Below are 17,961 nucleotides of genomic sequence, written 5' to 3' on the forward strand. Positions count from 1 at the left end.
TTATCTTCCTTAGTGGGTCGTGCAAACGGATATTCTGAATAATGCTTTCTATAGAGTGCCAGGCACAGGGGGTGAGTTCATCCAACCAAGGGGGCCGTGGCAATCTGGTGCCCTCCAGATGTTTAGGACTACACCTCCCATCAGCCCCAGCCAGAAGGTCCCGGACATGTCATGCTCTTCCAAGATGCATCTTCTTACATTCTTATTCTTTGTGTTACAAATGCACTTTTGGGAGGCTGCTTGTCTCCCGCTGCTCACAAATGAAATCCTCCCTCCCCTAATAAGTCAAAGATGCTGCTTTAGTGTTGTTAACATTTTTGCAGGGGTTTTTTTTTGGGGGGGGGAGCCTTTTTGGCAGGAACTAGGGCTGGGCGATAGGGATGCGGGTGGCGCTGTGGGTTTGCTGGCAAAAATGATGAAACCGATATCATGATACGGTCTTCAAACTGGTTTTAGATGATATAGGTAAAAGGTAAAGGACCCCTGGATGGTTAAGTCCAGCCAAAGGTGACTATGGGGTTGTGGCGCTCATCTCGCTTTCAGGCCAAGGGAGCCAGCGTTTGTCCACAAGCAGCTTTCTGGGTCATGTGGCCAGCAGGGCTAAACCGCTTCTGGCGCAACAGGACACCATGACGAAAACCAGAGCGCACGAAAACACCATTTACCTTCCCGCCGCAGCGGTACCTATTTATCTACTTGCACTGGTGTGCTTTCGAACTGCTAGGTTGGCAGGAGCTGGGACAGAGCAACAGCAACGGGAGCTCACCCCGTTGCAGGGATGTGAACTGCCGACCTTCTGATCGGCAAGCCCAAGAGGCTCAGTGGTTTAGACCACAGCCCAAGCTGTTTGCATCTGCATTCTTTTGAATTTGCATCATTGTATTTTGACGTTATCTGTTTATTCTTGGGAGCCTTTTTGGTTGAAAGGTGGGATATAAATAGAAGGGAACATAAGCTAACCTAACATTTCATGTATGATGGACTTCCACAGTGCTAGCGTGATGTTAAAGGGCACCCCAGTTACCTGGTACGAGACCAGCCTACTCTTATCTTGGCCTCCCGCCTCAGACTCTATTTGAGGCCTCCTACGCATGCCAGGACCTCAGAATTAATGCCGTCTCTGCAGCCTCGCAGCCGGCACTTGGAACTGCCGACACTCTGAGGATAAAATTCACATGCACCTGACCTGCTTTGGCAAGGCTTCATTTCCCGCAGCTACCCAGAGACGAGAGGGGCTTCGGAAGAGAGACACACTGTATTGACATATTTTGCAAAAGAAGGTGTTACAAAAAACCCCAAGAAAACGCAGCCACAGACAAAACACCCGACGTCACACGGAGGAATAGCTGGCTTGTTACAGTCACCTCAGCTGACATTTAGCTTAACGACACTGAAATTCATATATATCTATGTATATATATAATTCAACCAATATTTACAAAGATGCCTTCTGTAAAAAATATAATAATAATAATAATAATAATAATAATAATATAACAGCAATATAACAGCAAGACAACAGGGGACGGCAGTTCTCCAGATACCTTTGGGGTGAGAGAGGAAGAACTAGGAGACAGTTATGGGACAGGCGGCAAGTCCTGCGGGAACTTCATACGGCAAAACAACAGTACATGAGCTCTTGGCGTTGGGTTATAACAACCAGAATCCTGGTCGAAGCTGCTCTTGACTCATACAAACAGCCTTGGAGTGTGACCAGATGCAGTTTGAGAAATTAAAACAAAGACAACCTCAAAAACCCACACACCTTTACTGACAACAACTAACTGGGAAAGGATGGTTTCGAATGGGCTCCACGAAGGTGCTTAACGGGCAGGGCGCCCAATGGGGAGTAGGTTGGGGGGGCAGGCAGGAAGCCCGCCCCTAGACTATTTGATGAAGTGTGGCCTGGCCTCCGGCGGGTCCACCTTCCCGGTTCCGGAAGCTCATCGTGTGGTGTGTGTGTGCGAGAGAGAGAGGGAGGGAGGAAGAACACAAACATCAGCCTCAAGGAGGGCTCACACAGTGACGAGACGAAAGAATGTCTTTGAGATTCTGGGTCCCTGTGGGCAAGAAGGGAGAAGCGGTGAATACCTGGTTGCCTCATCTTCACAGGAAAAACCGCAGAGAGCCAGTTCTCCACAAACGGCGGCAGAGCGGCAGGAAAGACTGCCTAAGTGCCGTTATCTGTGGCCCACCCAGGCGGAAGCAGGGCTCGGAGTACGATGTCTCAGCCTTGCGCTCACCCCCGGCACAGCGCAGGAAGGGTAAGCGATGCTCTGATGGTCCACGAGAGGGAGCCCCTCCGCCACGTCCCGGCATGCCCTGGGACACTTGGGGGGCAAACCGGGAGGGAGGGGGGCAGCTGTTCTTCATCATGCGGGGCACGGCCGACGCCGGCCAGAAGCAGAGGGCTTTGGGGACGGGGCCATCGCTAGGGTTGCTCTTGCTTCAAGGCCACCAGGCCGGCCTGCGCCCCCAGCCCCAGGTGGTGCGCCGCGGGGTTGCGGGTGTGGATTTTCTGGTGGCAGTTCAGGGACTCCTTGTAGCGGAAGTTCTTCCCGCAGGTGGCGCACTGGTAGGGCGTCTCTCCGGTGTGGACGCGCCAGTGCTTGAGGAGGTGGTCCCGGCGGATGAAGCTCTTCCCGCACTCTGTGCACTGATAGGGCCTCTCGCCCGTGTGGATGCGCTGGTGCCGGACAGCTTTGGAGAGGTCCCGGAAGTCCTTGCCGCAGTAGGTGCACGTCAGCGGCCCGTCGCCCTTCCCTGTGTGCAGCTTCTGGTGGAGAAGAAGGCTCACCTCCAGTTTGAAGCTCTCCTTGCACTGCGTGCAGGTGTAGGGGCGCTCCACCATGTGGTTCCCGGGGCGCTTCCCGGCGCTGGGCTTGAGGGCGGGGCTCCTCTGGGGTTCATGGCGTTTTGGGGGCTTGGGGCGCACCGGCGTCGGGGCCCTCTGGAGAGGTAAGGGGCTCGGCTTCAGCTTCAGGCCCCCTCCTCCTCCGGGGTCCATCGCCGGATAGCTCCCTCCTCCGTCGTGGGTCTTCTGGTGAGTGGTGAAGAGCTGCTTGTCTAGGAAGCCTTCCCCACACTCGCAGCAGATGTAGGGCCCGGTGTGGGCCTCGGCCTCCAGCGCAGAGGAGGGGTCCTCTTTCCTCGACTCAGCCACGCAGCGAGCCGACCGCCTCAGGCTGCTCCCTGGGGGCTTCCTTGCAGGCGCCACCGAAATGGGGTGGCTCTCGCAGAGCAGTTCCTCGCCCGGGCCCTGGAAGACTTCCGTCCACTTCCGGGGAAACATGCCAGGGAGCTCCAAGCTTTCGGGGTCTTCTTCCAAGAGCTGCGGAGTACCTGGCCAAAGGGGGGAAAGAGGCAGGTTAGTAGCATATGAAATCAGACAGGCATCCCCTTGGTTGAATCAACGAACATAGGTAACATTAAAATCACAGGTCACGCCCCAGTAGAAGTTGCCCTTAAAATGGGAGAAGGAACCCAAACCATCCCTTCATGATCCTTCAGTCTCATCCTAACCACAAATAAACAGATTAGAGAGAGTCTCACAAAAACTCTCCAAAAATCTACTTCGACGAAAATGGTGCAGACAACATAACCCCCCCTCCTATGGGATGCAATGAGAGCATCCCTTAAAAAACAAACCTCCTCAAAAATTAGCAAAATGAAATCAGACAGGTGTCCCCTTGGTTGAATCAACGAACATAGGTAACAGTACATTTCCGAGTACAATTCAAAGTGTTGGTGCTGACCTTTAAAGCCCTAAATGGCCTCGGTCTTGTATACCTGAAGGAGCGTCTCCACCCCCATCGTTCTGCCCGGACACTGAGGTCCAGCTCCGAGGGCCTTCTGGCGGTTCCCTCCCTGCGAGAAGCCAAGTTACAGGGAACCAGGCAGAGGACCTTCTCGGTAGTGGCACCCGCCCTGTGGAACGCCCTCCCACCAGATGTCAAAGAGAAAAATAATTACCAAACTTTTAGAAGACATCTGAAGGCAGCCCTGTTTGGGGAAGCTTTTAATGTTTAATAGGTTATTGTATTTTAGTGTTCTGTTGGAAGCCGCCCAGAGTGGCTGGGGAAACCCAGCCAGATGGGCAGGGTATAAATAATAAATTATTATTATTATTATTATTAAAATCACAGATCACGCCCCAGTAGAAGTTGCCCTTAAAATGGGAGAAGGAACCCAAACCACCCCTTCATGGTCCTTCAGTCCCATCCCAACCGCAAATAAACAGATTAGAGAAAGTCTCACAAAAACTCTCCAAAAATCTACTTTGAAGAAGATGATGCAGACAATATAACCGCCTCCTATGGGATGCAATGAGAGCATCCCTTAAAAAACAAACCTCCTCAAAAATTAGCAAAATGAAATCAGACAGGCAACCGCAATTTTGATATTTCATCTCCCACTGAAAATGTTTCTGATTCGTCAAGAGCTATTAGAGGATTAATTTGATTTGGTGCTTGGACATTTCGTCTGTCTGTATTTTTATGATTTTAGAATTCAATGATGTTTCAAACTGCAAGGGGAGGTTGTTTTGTTTGTTATCATGTTATGCAGTTTTGTGATTTATAGTGTAAACCACCCTGTGATGTTCAGATGAAAGGGGGATATAATAATAATAATAATAATAATAATAATAATAATAATAATGAAGGTGCCAACTGTCAAGGGCACTTCCAAAGGAATGCACTTTGTCAGAGGGTTAACTCTTTATTGTCAAAGAAACCCACTCCTATGAGAAATGGCCAGTTCTCCACAAATCACCCCTAGCCTTGCCAACAACAACAACAACAACAACAACAACAACAACAACAAAATAATAATTTATTATTTATACCCTGCCCATACGGCAGCTCTGGGCAGCTCCCGACAGATTAAAAACAGCACAGACAGCTCCAAATAACTCAAGCACATAAGCCCAAGTCTCAAGAGCAGCCCCATTCCACTAGTCAAAGATTCTGGACTCTGCACGGCCCCCTCCTCCCCTGGCAATGTTCTTCTTCTCCCTCCTACTTCCTCCCAGCCTTGTGCAGGAGGGAGAGGATCCCCCCCCCCTTAGGCCGCTCCAACTTACTCATGGCGGGATCCCCGGGGATTTCGCTCTCCTCCAAGTCGCCCATGCTTTTGACCAGGGACATTTCCTCCGGCTCCATCCAGGAGCTGTCGTTGAGGGCGGAAATCGGAGAGCCTGTTTCGGAGAGGAGAGAAGAAGGTACAGCAGCCATTCACCACCAGTGACACATTTAGGACAGGTCTGCAAAAGGCCACCCAAGCTGAGATGATGCAAGGACGAGCTACACTGTCCACCCCCTCCTCTCTAGCACTGATGTACAGACTCCTCCTGTCTGCCTCCTTCATTGATTAAAGGGTTGTGTGAATTAAGCAAATCCATACAAGCACAGGACCATGTTGCTCTGAGCATAGAATACCATCATTTGAGAATCTCCACTTTCTTTGGGACAGGGAAGCATGAGGAGGAAAACACCCAGAGAGTTCCTAGTCCTAATGGCTGTAAACAGTGACTTGAAAGTCACTGTGTGTGGCCAGCAGGACATTTGGTGTAAGCTGCTCTTTTGGTAAAGGGACCCCTGATCATTAGGTCCAGTCGTGGCCGACTCTGGGGTTGCAGCACTCATCTCGATTTATTGGCCGAGGAAGCCTGTGTACAGCTTCCGGGTCATGTGGCCAGCATGACTAAGCCGCTTCTGGCAAACCAGAGCAGCGCACACAAACGCAGTTTACCTTCCCGCTGGAGCGGTACCTATTTATCTACTTGCACTTTGACGTGCTTTGGAACTGCTAGGTGGGCAGGAGCAGGGACCAAGAAATGGGAGCTCACCCTGTCGCAGGGATTCAAACCGCTGACCTTCTGATCGGCAAGTCCTAGGCTCTGTGGTTTAACCCACAGCGCCACCCGCATCCCCGCTCTTTTGGTAGATTTAATATAATTTGGTATGTCTTCTGATTTGCAAGTAAACTGATACTTATTTCTTTACAGTTAGCTGATGAGAAGTAACGGGATATCCTTATGATACTTGTAAGCAAAGGGTCTGTTGGTTGTGTGGGAGGGAGGGATTTCATTTTCGTTCAGTTAATTAATTCATTTGTTAGAGCGGTTCTGTGTTTGGTTGCTGAACGAGAAACATAACAGTGCAATGGAACTGTACAGACATACTTTATTCAACGGATGACTTCCTCTGCTTATGTATTTACCTGTTCTTGAAAACCAAATAAAATTATTTCAAAAGAAAAGAGGAAAAGTGTGCGGCCAGTTTGTAGTGGAGTTACAAAAGCAGGAGCATGCCGTGAGGGCAAAGTAACATCTGCTTTATCTGTGCAACTGAGCTGGGTGGCGGAATTCAACTTCAGAATTCAAGGGATGTAACTCTCACAAAGCCAACACCATGTGGGAAGAGAAACAGTTGTGAAGTATCCTTGACCAGGTTTTCAGAGCTTTTTGCTGTTTGCCTCAAGCTGTAAATTGTCCCCTTCAGCATCAGGGGTGGACCTGAGCTGCTCTCCCTGCACAGCACAGACGGGGGTGGGGTGGGGGTTGCCAACTCTGCGACTCACCCAGGGTGGTCTCCTTCAGGGCTTCTCTTTCCTCGACATCCCCCCGACCAGCGACATCTGCTTGCTCGATCCGAGAGAGCAGGTCAGGTTTGGAGATGGCAGCATCTGTGCGTGGCAGGGGAAAAAAAACTTATTAGCAACATCAAACCTCTCATTTGCTCTCCTTTTATTTAAATTTCCCTTGGGAATGACGCTGGGGCAGGGCGGTGGTGCTCTGGGACTCCCATGAACATACTCAATGACTGGTATGTAGACTTGGAGGGAATCCTAAGGGTCATCTAGTCCACCCCCATGTAATGCAGGAATCAAAGCTAAAGAATCCCTGACAGATGGCTATCCAACCTCAGTTTGGAAACCTGCAAGGATAGTCTGTTCCATCATAGAACAGCTCTTATCTTTGGAAAGTTCTTCCTAACATTTGGCCAGAATCTCCTTTCTTAGTTTTTTTAATCCATTGGTTCAGCTCCTACCCCCTGGAGCAGCAGAAAACAAGATGTGTCTTCCATGTGAAAGTCCTTCAGGTATCTGGAGATGGCTATCATGACACTTCTCAGTCTCCTCTTATCCAGGCCAAACATACCAACTCCCTCAATTGCTCTTCGTAAGGCTTGGTCTCCTCTGCACGTGTTCCACTGATCATCCTACCTGAAGGAATTTCCTGGCAGGACAGCCTAGCCAGCTGAGCTCTGGGCAATTCTCGTGCTACACAGAACTTGGCTCACCTGAAGACCCGATAAGGAACTCTTTGCTGGGTCCATGTGACCCCTCAGCAGATCACCTGTTTGCCTGCAGAAGGTCCAACTTCTGGCATCTCCAGGTAGGACTTGAGAACAACTCCTGTCTGAAACCCTGGAGAGCTACTACGAGCCAGAACAGGCAAGACTGAGCAAGATGAACCCATGGCCTGAATCAGCTTCCTATATCTGGTGCATCTGATCTGCACCCACGTCACCCTGAAGCCTGGTCAGATGTCGGCTGAGAATTGATGCTGTGTCCACTTAGCACGGCCCTGGGCCATGGTGGATGAAGGCTCAGGCACACAGAGAGCTCTGCCTGGCCACGCCATGTGGACCCTTCCTTACCCATAGAGACCACGGCCTTGTAGTTGCATTTCATGATGTGCCGGTAGAGGTCCTTCTGCCCTTCATCCAAGCTGCGCCACTCTTGCTCGGAGAAACTGCAGGAGGCTTCGTCAAACAGCAAAGGGACCTGCAACCGCGTCAAAGAGAGGGAGAAGTCACTTCCTCTTAGGTGGAGCAGCTGCCGTGAATGCAAAAACGTCCCGGGTTCAGTCCTTCCCTGAAACCATAGAGAGCCGCTGCCTGTCAGTGCAGACAGTACTGAGCTAGATAGACCAACGGACTAACTTGGTATAAGGCAGTTTCCTGTGTTTCTAATCCTCTGCCAGGTCCCCTGATGTAAATCTCAGAACCTGGTCATATATTTAGCTTCCAACCATTTTTACACATTTTATGGGCAACTGAAATTACAGATAATAATAATAATAATAATAATAATAATAAATTGTTATTTATACCCCGCCCTCCACTGCCAGAGACGGGCTCAGGGCTGCTAACACCAATAAAATAAAATCACAGTAAAAACATAATGGGGGAAAGAGAGGGAGGGGACCCAATTTAAAATACAGGTTAAAATGCAATTTAAAATGCAGCCTCATTTTAAAATACAGTGGTGCCTCGCAAGACAAAATTAATCCGTTCCGCGAGAGTCTTCGTCTAGCGGTTTTTTCGTCTTGCGAGGCAACCCTATTAGCGGCTTAACGGATTAGCGCTATTAGCGGTTTAGCGGCTATTAAAGGCTTAAAGGCTTAGGGGATTAGCTGCTAAAAGGCTATTAAAGGCTATTAAAGGCTTAGCAGATTAGATAAAGGGGGGGGAAAGCGAAAAAAAAATCTCTAGACTCGCAAGACATTTTCGTCTTGCGAAGCAAGCCCATAGGGGAATTCGTCCTGCGAAGCAACTCAAAAACGGAAAACCCTTTCGTCTAGCGGGTTTTCCGTCTTGCGAGGCATTCGTCTTGCGGGGCACCACTGTAGCTGATAAATCAAGACCCTAAGGGGAGGGAAACATAAGGGTCAGACCGAGTCCAGACCAAAAGCCAGGCAGAACAGCTGTCTTGCAGGCCCTGCGGAAAGATGTCAAGTCCTGCAGGGCCCTAGTCTCTTGTGACAGAGCGTTCCACCACGTCGGGGCCAGTGCTGAAAAGGCCCTGGCCCTAGTTGAGACCAATCTAACCTCCTTGAGGCTCGGGACCACCACAATGTTGTTATTTGTGGACCTTAAAGTCCTCCGCGGGGCATACCAGGAGAGGCAGTCCTGTAGGTACGTGGGTCCTAGGCCACATAGGGCTTTAAAGGTCAAAACAAGCACCTTAAACCTGACCCTGTACTCCACTGGGAGCCAGTGCAATTGGTAAAGCACTGTATGAATGTGATCCCACGGCAAGGACCCCGTAAGGAGCCTTGCCGCGGCATTCGGCATTCACTGGAGTTTCTGGGTCAGCTTCAAGGGCAGCCCCGCGTAGAGCGAGTTACAATAATCAAGCCTGGAGGTAGCTTTTCCCCAACCACCCCTGACTCCTTCAACACTTCCTTCCTTTGTCTTCTTCCAAGTCAGCTGGCGTCAATTCTACTGACTTTTTGATGCCAGTTAAAAACAGTTTTTTCTTCTTCTCAGAAGCTGTTAACTGATTATTTTGAGTTCAAACTTCTCGTGTTGCTGCTTTTACTGCCATTTTGCACCTGCAAGGAACTACGTTAACCCAGGAAGTGATACTGTAAGGAGAACCCCCATTTTAAAACAAAACAAAACATTCAAACACCTGGCCCAGCACTCTGTTCTCACTTTGGCCAACTAGCTGCCTGTGGGAAACTCTCTCTTCCTGTGGTTTCTAGGAACTGGTCTTCAGAAACACTGCTGCCTCAAATTGTGGCGCCTCCTCCTCTATAAATCTGTCTTCTAAAGCCATCCAAGTTGGGGTCATCACTGCCTCCTACAGGAAGGAGTCTAAATACGTGTTTAAATACGTGCTGTGTGAATGACTTTCTTTTATCTGAATCTTCCTACATTCAGCTTCTGTAGTGATGTTGGGAAATCTTAGCAAGTTAAAACTCTGGCTCACGCCAAGGAAGAGCATTGTGGGAGACCCAAACACTGGAGAATTCTGGGAATGTGTATCTGCTTCTTTAGTTGCAGACTTTCTGTATCAAAGAATGTGAATAAGTTATCTTTTCCATCTGGAGGAAGGAGGTTCCTAGCTGATTTGTAGTCTTGACACCTGGCTATCTTAGAACCGGGTCATCAAGCCAACTCACAACTCAAAGAATTTGTTCTGGCTCTGGGAATGCTTCTAATTTTCAAGGCCTTTTGATAAACAGGATTCAGCTGTTGCGCTGAGTTATTGTTCTTCGATCTAACCACTGGTGAATTGCTAATTAATCTAAAGAACTGATTGGCTTTTGAGTTTTGAATCCACAGGGTTTGAAGGGGTAAAACCTTAGGAAACCCACCTGCAATTCGCAGCCCATCTTGCCAAGTGGCAGCCCGCCTCACCTAACCTACTTTGCCATGTGAGACCATCGTCATGCAGAGAGGGCTTGCCCTGATGCCGGGAGGGTGTTTTGAACTGTTCGTTTTCGTTGTGAGTATGTTTTGTAGCAAGTAATATTAGGCAATGTTTTTATTTTTTGTAAGAGACGTGCCAACTTTTATGTTTGAATAATCTTGTTTTTTAATAAATCCTGGAAAAAGGACTTTTTCCTGTTTTTGTCTTTTGTGCCTTTCTGCCGGGGAAGCTAAACCAGTACCTGACCACTTAGTCGCCTACCAGACCTGTTGGATTTCTGTCTGTGCCATGGTAAAGTGACACAGGGTGGGGCAGCCCGGTAACGCTGAAGAGTAATCTCCTTCCTTAGGTTACTTTTCGGGGCTATTCTGAGATAAGGAAGTGGTGGCAGCATACTACTGTTTCTGTTTTTTATGTGTGTTCTGAAAAAGCTTCTGCGCACCCCTCTCTCTCTCAGCCGGGTCTTGCCGGACTTGGAGGGCAGGTTGGGGAGGTGGGGGACTGTGCACGAATGCTACAGCTTCATTGAATGCCCAAGAGAGTTCCGGTGTTAGGAGGGAGGGAGAAAACCACCCCATCCTACAGATAGCAAGGACTGCTAGAAAACTGCCTGCAAAGCAGTAATTTGTGGATATGAGAAATCCCACCTCTCTTACATGGCCAGGCACAGCCCCTAACCCTGCCCACCCTGCTTACCTTGGGGGTTTCCCCCCTGGATCCTGGGGGCATGCGGAGGATCCAGAAGTTGCGGTTCTTGAGCAGGTTCTCCATGTTCTCCAGCCTCCTCTGGAGCTGCCCGTACTCTTGAATGAGGGTCCCCAGGGCAGCCCACTTGCTCTCCAGCTGGTTCCCGAATTCGACGGCGGTCTTTTCGCAGCCGTCCAGCTTCGTCTCAGCCATCCCCATCCTCCCCTCCAGGCTCATGAGCTGCGCTGCGTAAGAGTCCACTTTGCTCTCCACCGCTTGGATTTCAGCCACGACCGTCAGGGAGAGCTCAGCCGCTTCGGGGAGCACGTCCCCCATGGGCGTCTGCTCGGGGGTGCTGAGGGGCTGGGCAGCAGCCATGGGCTGGGGCTCCACCTCCCACTGAAGAGCCTATTGGAGGGGGGAAGACATGCAAACAACATTACATTCCTGGGTGGTCTGGAACAGAGCAACGTTCTGCAGCCACTGTCTCTGGCCGTTCCTCTTGAGGAAGGACGTCTAGGAACAGTTAGCCGAAACTTAAAATGAAGAAGGATGAGGGAAGTTCTGTGCCAAAAACAGGTCAGAAAGTGGACGCATTTGCATATTCTGCTGGACAATCAGGAGGGACCTGCTGGCCACTGACCACACACTTGAGTTCAGGAAGGCTTTCCTTGCCCACCTTTGGCATCTAATTGCCTTCAGTTCATCATCTTCATTTTTTCCCAAAAGCATGAGGATTGGGAACCTGGGAGAATGAATTCTGCACCAGATGCCAAATAGTCAAAATGCCAGCAGTCACCGAGCAATGAAACAACCAATGAACTGTGTACTGCAGGCGGAGATCAATGGAGAGGGATCCTTATGGGAGAGAAACCATGGCTGCTATTACCTGGTCTGAGTAGTACACTCTGTGTTAAACGGAAACAAGAAATGACCTGGGTCCTTTTCCAGGTGGCTTACAAGTTTCAGAGCTGCTGACCACTGCTCCATCTCTAATAAATTCTTCACTCATCAGTTATGCTGCATTTCTCTGCTTAAACACCAGCCCTTCTCTAACCATGCGATATTCCTAACCGTACAATTATTAATAATATTTACTTCTCCGTATCCTTAGCATTCGTATGATGCTTGGTTCAGGTTTACATGTGTCTTTTCTACAATCAGCACTTGCTTTTTGTGGGACTGGGACAGCTCTGGGTTTACACCAGGCGTGGGGCACTGGATCTGGCCAGATCCTCCCTCCTCAGATGGGACAACTTGGACAGGTGAGCAGGACAGACCACAGTTTAGGGGAAATGGCTTTGTAGACCAAAGCTTTCCCATCCCCAGCTTAAGCCAATGATCCTGCCACTACTGTATCTAGTTGATCATTCATTCACAAGTCCTTTCTATCAGCCACCAACCGGAATGCTTCATTAAGCTACTACCTATTGCAACTCCAGGAGGAAACCTTTGAAGCTGCAGTGGGCCTGGAACAGCTCTGTGCACTGGAAAAGGCAGCATGAAAAGGACAAACAGCGCTGAGGTTCATCGTGGAGGAGAATAAGAGACAGAACATTCTGCATCCAGATGCAGTTCACCTCCTCAAGGAGTACAGAGAACATTTGCGGACATCTTGCTTCCAAGAGTACAAGGCAGAACAAAGTTCAAAGGAAGGCAAAAGCAACAGAGATGAAGGGATGGCTTCCATGTGCAAATTTTGCAAGACAAGGTGCCTCCCTTTAGAAAGACAACGGCAATTTATGGAAACCTACAAGACCTTTATTGCAGCACCAATCATTTAGGACACAGCAGTTCAGCTTGCCGTGTGATAGCTGAATTTGCACATGATCAGTTCATAAACCCTCTTCCGAAAGGGAGTGTAACACAGCACTCGGGCGATCTGTGGAACTCTGTACTGCAGGATGAGCGGTTTGCCAAGAGTATAAATGCAACTGTAAGTGCAGACACCTCTTTTTCCAAGAGCAGAACCCCAGCAGCTCCTTTGTAAAAGCTCTCATGGAAAGCTGGGACAGGCCTTCAATGGCATTGCTTTAGGGGGAATCCCATCTAATGAAGGTGACTCACCAAGCCACAAGCTGACTTCAATTTTGGGCCAAGCCTTTGATGTCTCCACTTCTGCCCCTGCCCCCACCCCCACGAATCCCCATGGTCCAATGAGGTATATTAAATTTACAAAGAAAGAGCACATAGGGAGGATCAATTCACAGATATGGAAGATTAATGACCCAGCCAGAATGAGTCATGCCTTACTTGTGTACAGACTAGACTTAGTGCCCTACAGGGTTTTTGTTTGGGGGGGGGGCGCTAGCCTTTTCGCTATCACTGGTCCACTGGCCATGCTGACTGGAGCTGGTGAGAATGGACAATTCAAAGCTTGAGGAAAGCTTGGCTTGGGTACTGCAATGCAGTCCAGGGTGCAGCAGCTCAGGGATTGAATGGAAGAAGCCAACCACTTCACTGGTTCCCAGCCCCAATCTAAAGCGCTGGTTTGGACCTTGAAAGTTCTTAACATGCCCAGGACATCTCAAGCACTGCCTGCTCCCACAGAGGCCTGCCACAGTGCCAGCTCCTCTTCTGAAAGTCTGAAGTACAGTGGGTGGGTAACACAAGATCTCTGCGGTGGCACTAAAAATGTGGCACTCTATCCCTAAAGATGTTTGCCTCACTCCTTCCTTCTTGACCGCTAGAGGCGAGGCCAAGGTGGTCCTCAGAGGGATTTGGGATGCTTTGCCAGTGTTGCATGATAACTGGATGCTGTTTCCATTAAATCTATTGTTCGCTGTACTTCTTTTACTGATTGATTGATTGATTGATTGATTTATACCCCATCTTTTTTCCCAAGAAGCTCAAGGTGGCATACATAGTTTTACCTACCCCCCTCCATTTAATCCCCACAACAGCACTGTGCGGTAGGTTAGGCTGAGGGGCAGTGACTGGTCCCCAAGGTCACACCCAGTGAGCTTCATGGTCAAGTGGGGCTTCGAACCCTGGTCTCTTCCCAGATCCTAGTTCGACACTTAAACCACGACACAACACTGGCTCTCTTAAGTTTGGATGGTTTATCCATGATTTGTGGTGGGTTCTGTTGCCGTTGCTTATTGTGCAAGCTACCTTAGAGACCTTAAATCAAAGGCAGGCAAAAAATGTTTTAGTAAAACGAGCAAAATAAGTGATCTGTATCAAATTACTGAGCGATGCTTCTCTTGCTTAAGAGCAAAGGAAGGACCTTGTGGGACCACCTTGTCTCAGCAAGCGAGAAATGGCAAAGGAAAAAAGTAGGCCCCACCAATATCAGGAAGCGAGCAAGTCACTAGGGCAAGAGGGTCCATTGCACAAGCAATTCCCAAAATGTCTTTGGAAAATAAGCAGCATTTTGTTCTTTTTTAAAAAAGGTTTATAAGAATTCTACAGGACAGAGTCCTCTCTGGGTGGATTACAAAATTAAAAAAACAAATACAGATTTCACAGCAAAGCAGCAATCACCGCAAATATAAAAAGTATGTATTCAACCCAGCATAAAATAGTCAAACCATTTAAAACCAACAGATTCTAAAACAACAAAGACATAAAAATCATCCTAGATAGAAGCCAACTGGGTCCTCCAAGCTTTTTTTGAAAGGTTATCTCTGATCATGCATCCATCCATCTGCTGTGGAAGGAGACCCAGGGACCACTACCGAGAAGGCCCTAGTTAGGGGCAGACAAGCAGGGTCTCCAAAGCTGATCTTGAGATATGGGCTGGTTCATGTGGGTGACGATGGCGTATGAATTTCTAGGATCAGAACACACCCCACCACCCCACGATTACAGGGGAAGACTTGACAAGCTTTCTTCTGTGATATTTTACAGTTTAGTCCATCTGAAAGATAGTATTCTCCTGTATGAACGTGCCCAGGCTTTGAGATCTTTGTGGGGAGGCCCTTTTCTCAGTACTGGAAAAGGGCCTTCTCAGTGGCTGCTCCCAGACTTTGGAACTCCCTTCCTAAAGAAGGAAGACCGGTTCCCTCCCTTCACCAGAAAGTGAAGACTGTTTTATTCCGACCGGCTTCTGGGAACTGTTGTTGTTTTTTTAAACAAGGAAATGGCTTTTAATAGTGATGTTCCTCTTTATTATCTGGACTTTTCTATATTGCTTTTCTATTACTTTTAAATTACAGTCATACCTTGGAAGTCGAACAGAATCCGTTCCGGAAGTCTGTTCAACTTCCAAAACCAAAGCGCAGCTTCCGATTGGCTGCAGGAAACTCCTGCAGAAAATCGGAAGCCGCGGAAGCTCCGTCGGATGTTCAGCTTCCAAAAATAGTTCACAAACCGGAACAGTCACTTCCAGGTTTGCAGCATTCAGGAGCCAAAACATTCGAGAACTAAGCTGTTCGAAAACTAAGAGACGACTGTTTTATCTTTTATATGTTTTTCACTTTTTTAATTTCTGTGTTGTTCTGGTCTGGGGAAAAGGAGGGATATAAATAAATATAACAGCAACAACACTTTAAACAATGCAGTCCAAATCTCTGCTGCCAAAAAACCTTGTAATTAAGGAACATGAAACCATTTCCAGAGACCTTTGAATGTGCGCAAGACTTGGGACTGAACCACCTGTGCAGACTTGCAGCACTATGCATCACGCCTTTAGGCTAGGAGCAAAGGAACGCATCAGTTATTCCTCGATGACAGCATCACCACATCTTTAGGCTCTAGGGCATGGATTGAAGGCACATGATGCAGCAACCTTGCAGATGCGAAACAGAGCCGCCTCTAAGCACTGCCTGAATGGGAGATTATCTGGGAGCTCTCAGTTATGAAACGATGAACTTGTGGAAGAAATGTTAAGAATCAAAATATACCCCTTGTAACTCATTCATCTTCTTCCTTCGTTATTTCTTAACACACTGCCATATACGTATACTGTATTTTGCTTTGTACAAATACCTCTTTTTTTGTATTGTTTCTTGTTGTTCTTAATTAAAAATATATTATTAAAAAAGAAGACGGAGCAAACATAATTCACCCTGATCCTTGCTGCAACTCCTGGGTCCATTCTACCCTCCAAAGCTCCATAACAAGGTCCTAGCTGAAAATTAACTAGCATCACAACTATCTGTCCTTAAAAACCGCCCCTCTCCCTCTTTCCATGGGGGGCGGGTCGGGGGCAGGCAGGCTGCATAATAAACACAGCACCCCTTCCATGCTAAATTGGGCTCCATGCTCCTGCCTCTCTCTGCCCTGAAAGCCTCTCTCCAAAAGGCAGCAAGAGCCCTATTTGCAGAGGCCAGAAACAATTTGGGGATGGGTTAATGCAGGGGAAGAGATGACAGCTACCTGATTTGCTTTCACTGATGGGAGGAATTAACTGCCTCAGCCCTAGGGATGCAAGACACTTCCTCCACGGAGGAGTCCCTATCAGATCTGGGGCATCTGTTTTCCTAAGCGGGAGAGGAAAAGTTAGCCTCCGTTGCTGCTGTCCCTGTCAACAACCCCCCTGCCCAAAATAAACTACACATCCGTTTTGGGGCCTAATCCTTAGCTTCAGGAGGTAGTTGTAACATATATTTGTTTTCCTCCCTCTCCAGCATCATCATATCCTGGCAGCGTTTGCTTCTCCCCTCTCAGATCCAGCCCACCAAAATTAACCCCCATAGAAAAACTCCCCCACATCCATTTTGGGAGCTGATCCGTAGCTTCAGAAGGTAGCTTTGACATGTATTTGTTTCCCTCTCTCTCCAGCACCACCACCATCTCCTGACAGCCTTTACGTCTCCCCTCTCAGATCCTCCCCAAATGAACCTCCCTTTAAAAAAAACTGCACCCCAAAACTGTTTTGGGGCCTGATCTGCAGCTCCAGGGGGCGGTTTTGACATATGTGTGTGTGCATCTCTCTCCTGGAGCCTCACCCTCATTTCTTGGCAGCCTTTGCCCCTTCCCTCCCAATCCCCCCCCCAAAAAAAACAACCACCCCTCCATCTCACACCCGTTTTGGGGGCCTAAGATGCAGGTCCATTAGTTGATTCTGACATGTGTATGTTCTCATCTCTCTCCCTGAGCATCACCCTCATCTCCTGGCAGCCTTTGCCCCTTCCCCCCTCCCCAAAAAAGCACCCCCCCAAAAAAACCCACCCCTCCATCTCTCACCCGTTTTGAGGGCCTAAGCTGCAGGTCCAGGAGCTGATTCTGACATGTTTTCATCTCTCTCCCTGAGCATCACCCTCATCTCCTGGCAGCCTTTGCCCCTTCCCTTCCCCCCAAAAGAACCCCCCCCCAAAAAAAAACCCTCCATCTCACACCCGTTTTGGGGGCCTAAGCTGCAGGTCCAGGAGTTGATTCTGACATGGGTATCTTCTCATCTCCCTCTCTCTCTGAGCATCAGCATCATCTCCTGGCAGCCTTTGCCCCTTCCCTTCCCCCCAAAAGAACCCCCCCCAAAAAAAACCCCAACTCCTTCATCTCACACCCATTATGTGGGTCTAAGCTGCAGGTCCAGAAGGCGCTTCTGACATGTTCTCATCTCTCTCCCTGAGCATCATCATTATCTCCTGGCAGCCTCTGCCCCTTCGCCCCCCCCCCATTCGCCCCCCTACATCTCACACCCGTTTTGGGGGCCTGACCTGCATCGCAAGGAGGCGGTTTTTGACATGTACGTGTCTTCCTCTCCCCCCTCTCCATCTTCAGCATCCTCAGCCCCTGACAGCACTTTGCCTCCCCCCCCCACACCACGAAAACACCGCCGCCCCCCCCCCGGACCCACAACTGCAGCAGCCACAAGAGCCCCCCCCCCAGCCAAGGGGGGGGTCCTCCAAAGGAAGGGGTCCCTCCGCAGGCCCTCCCCACGGCATCCATTCCCCCCCCCCTTCACTACCCATGACAACCTCCCTCAGCAGCAGACTCCATTTTGGGAGCCCCCCCCCCACTTCACCTCCCCCCCCCCAATTCCAGGTCCCTCGCTCACCTGGGCGGGGCTCCACTCGGCCATGGCCCGGCGCTGTCGTCGCCGCTTCTGAGGGGCGAGGGGGGCCGGGAGAGCGAGAGGGAGGAGCGGGGCGGGCAAGACGGAGAGCGGCGCCGGGGAAGCTCCAGGAAGCGGAGCGAGCGCCGGGAGAGAGCGCCGCC

General features: G+C 49.4%; 1 protein-coding gene across 1 annotated transcript; it reads right to left on the reverse strand.

Annotated features, from left to right (window-relative positions):
- Positions 1-1,236: 1,236 nt before the first annotated feature.
- On the reverse strand, positions 1,237-17,933 carry LOC308459073 (zinc finger protein 783-like). The gene is made up of 6 exons (XM_080974144.1): positions 17,801-17,933; positions 10,864-11,262; positions 7,665-7,791; positions 6,583-6,687; positions 5,084-5,197; positions 1,237-3,342 (listed from the first exon to the last, which is right to left on the reverse strand). Exons 1-6 carry the CDS (start codon positions 17,822-17,824, stop codon positions 2,432-2,434), a joined length of 1,680 nt encoding a protein of 559 aa, XP_080830270.1. The 5' UTR covers positions 17,825-17,933; the 3' UTR covers positions 1,237-2,431.
- Between the last annotated feature and the right edge of the window lie 28 nt (positions 17,934-17,961).

This window comes from Podarcis pityusensis (assembly GCF_964106645.2).
Source record: "Podarcis pityusensis genome assembly, chromosome: 12".
Lineage (NCBI taxonomy): Eukaryota > Metazoa > Chordata > Lepidosauria > Squamata > Lacertidae > Podarcis > Podarcis pityusensis.

Coding starts and splice junctions, on each gene's coding strand:
- LOC308459073 (XM_080974144.1), bottom strand. CDS start 17,824: ATGGCCGAGTGGAGCCCCGCCCAG. Junction 7,792..10,863: donor CCAGGGGGGAAACCCCCAAG/GTAAGCAGGGTG, acceptor ACGCGGTTGCAG/GTCCCTTTGCTGTTTGACGA. Junction 5,198..6,582: donor CCTGAAGGAGACCACCCTGG/GTGAGTCGCAGA, acceptor TCTCCGAAACAG/GCTCTCCGATTTCCGCCCTC.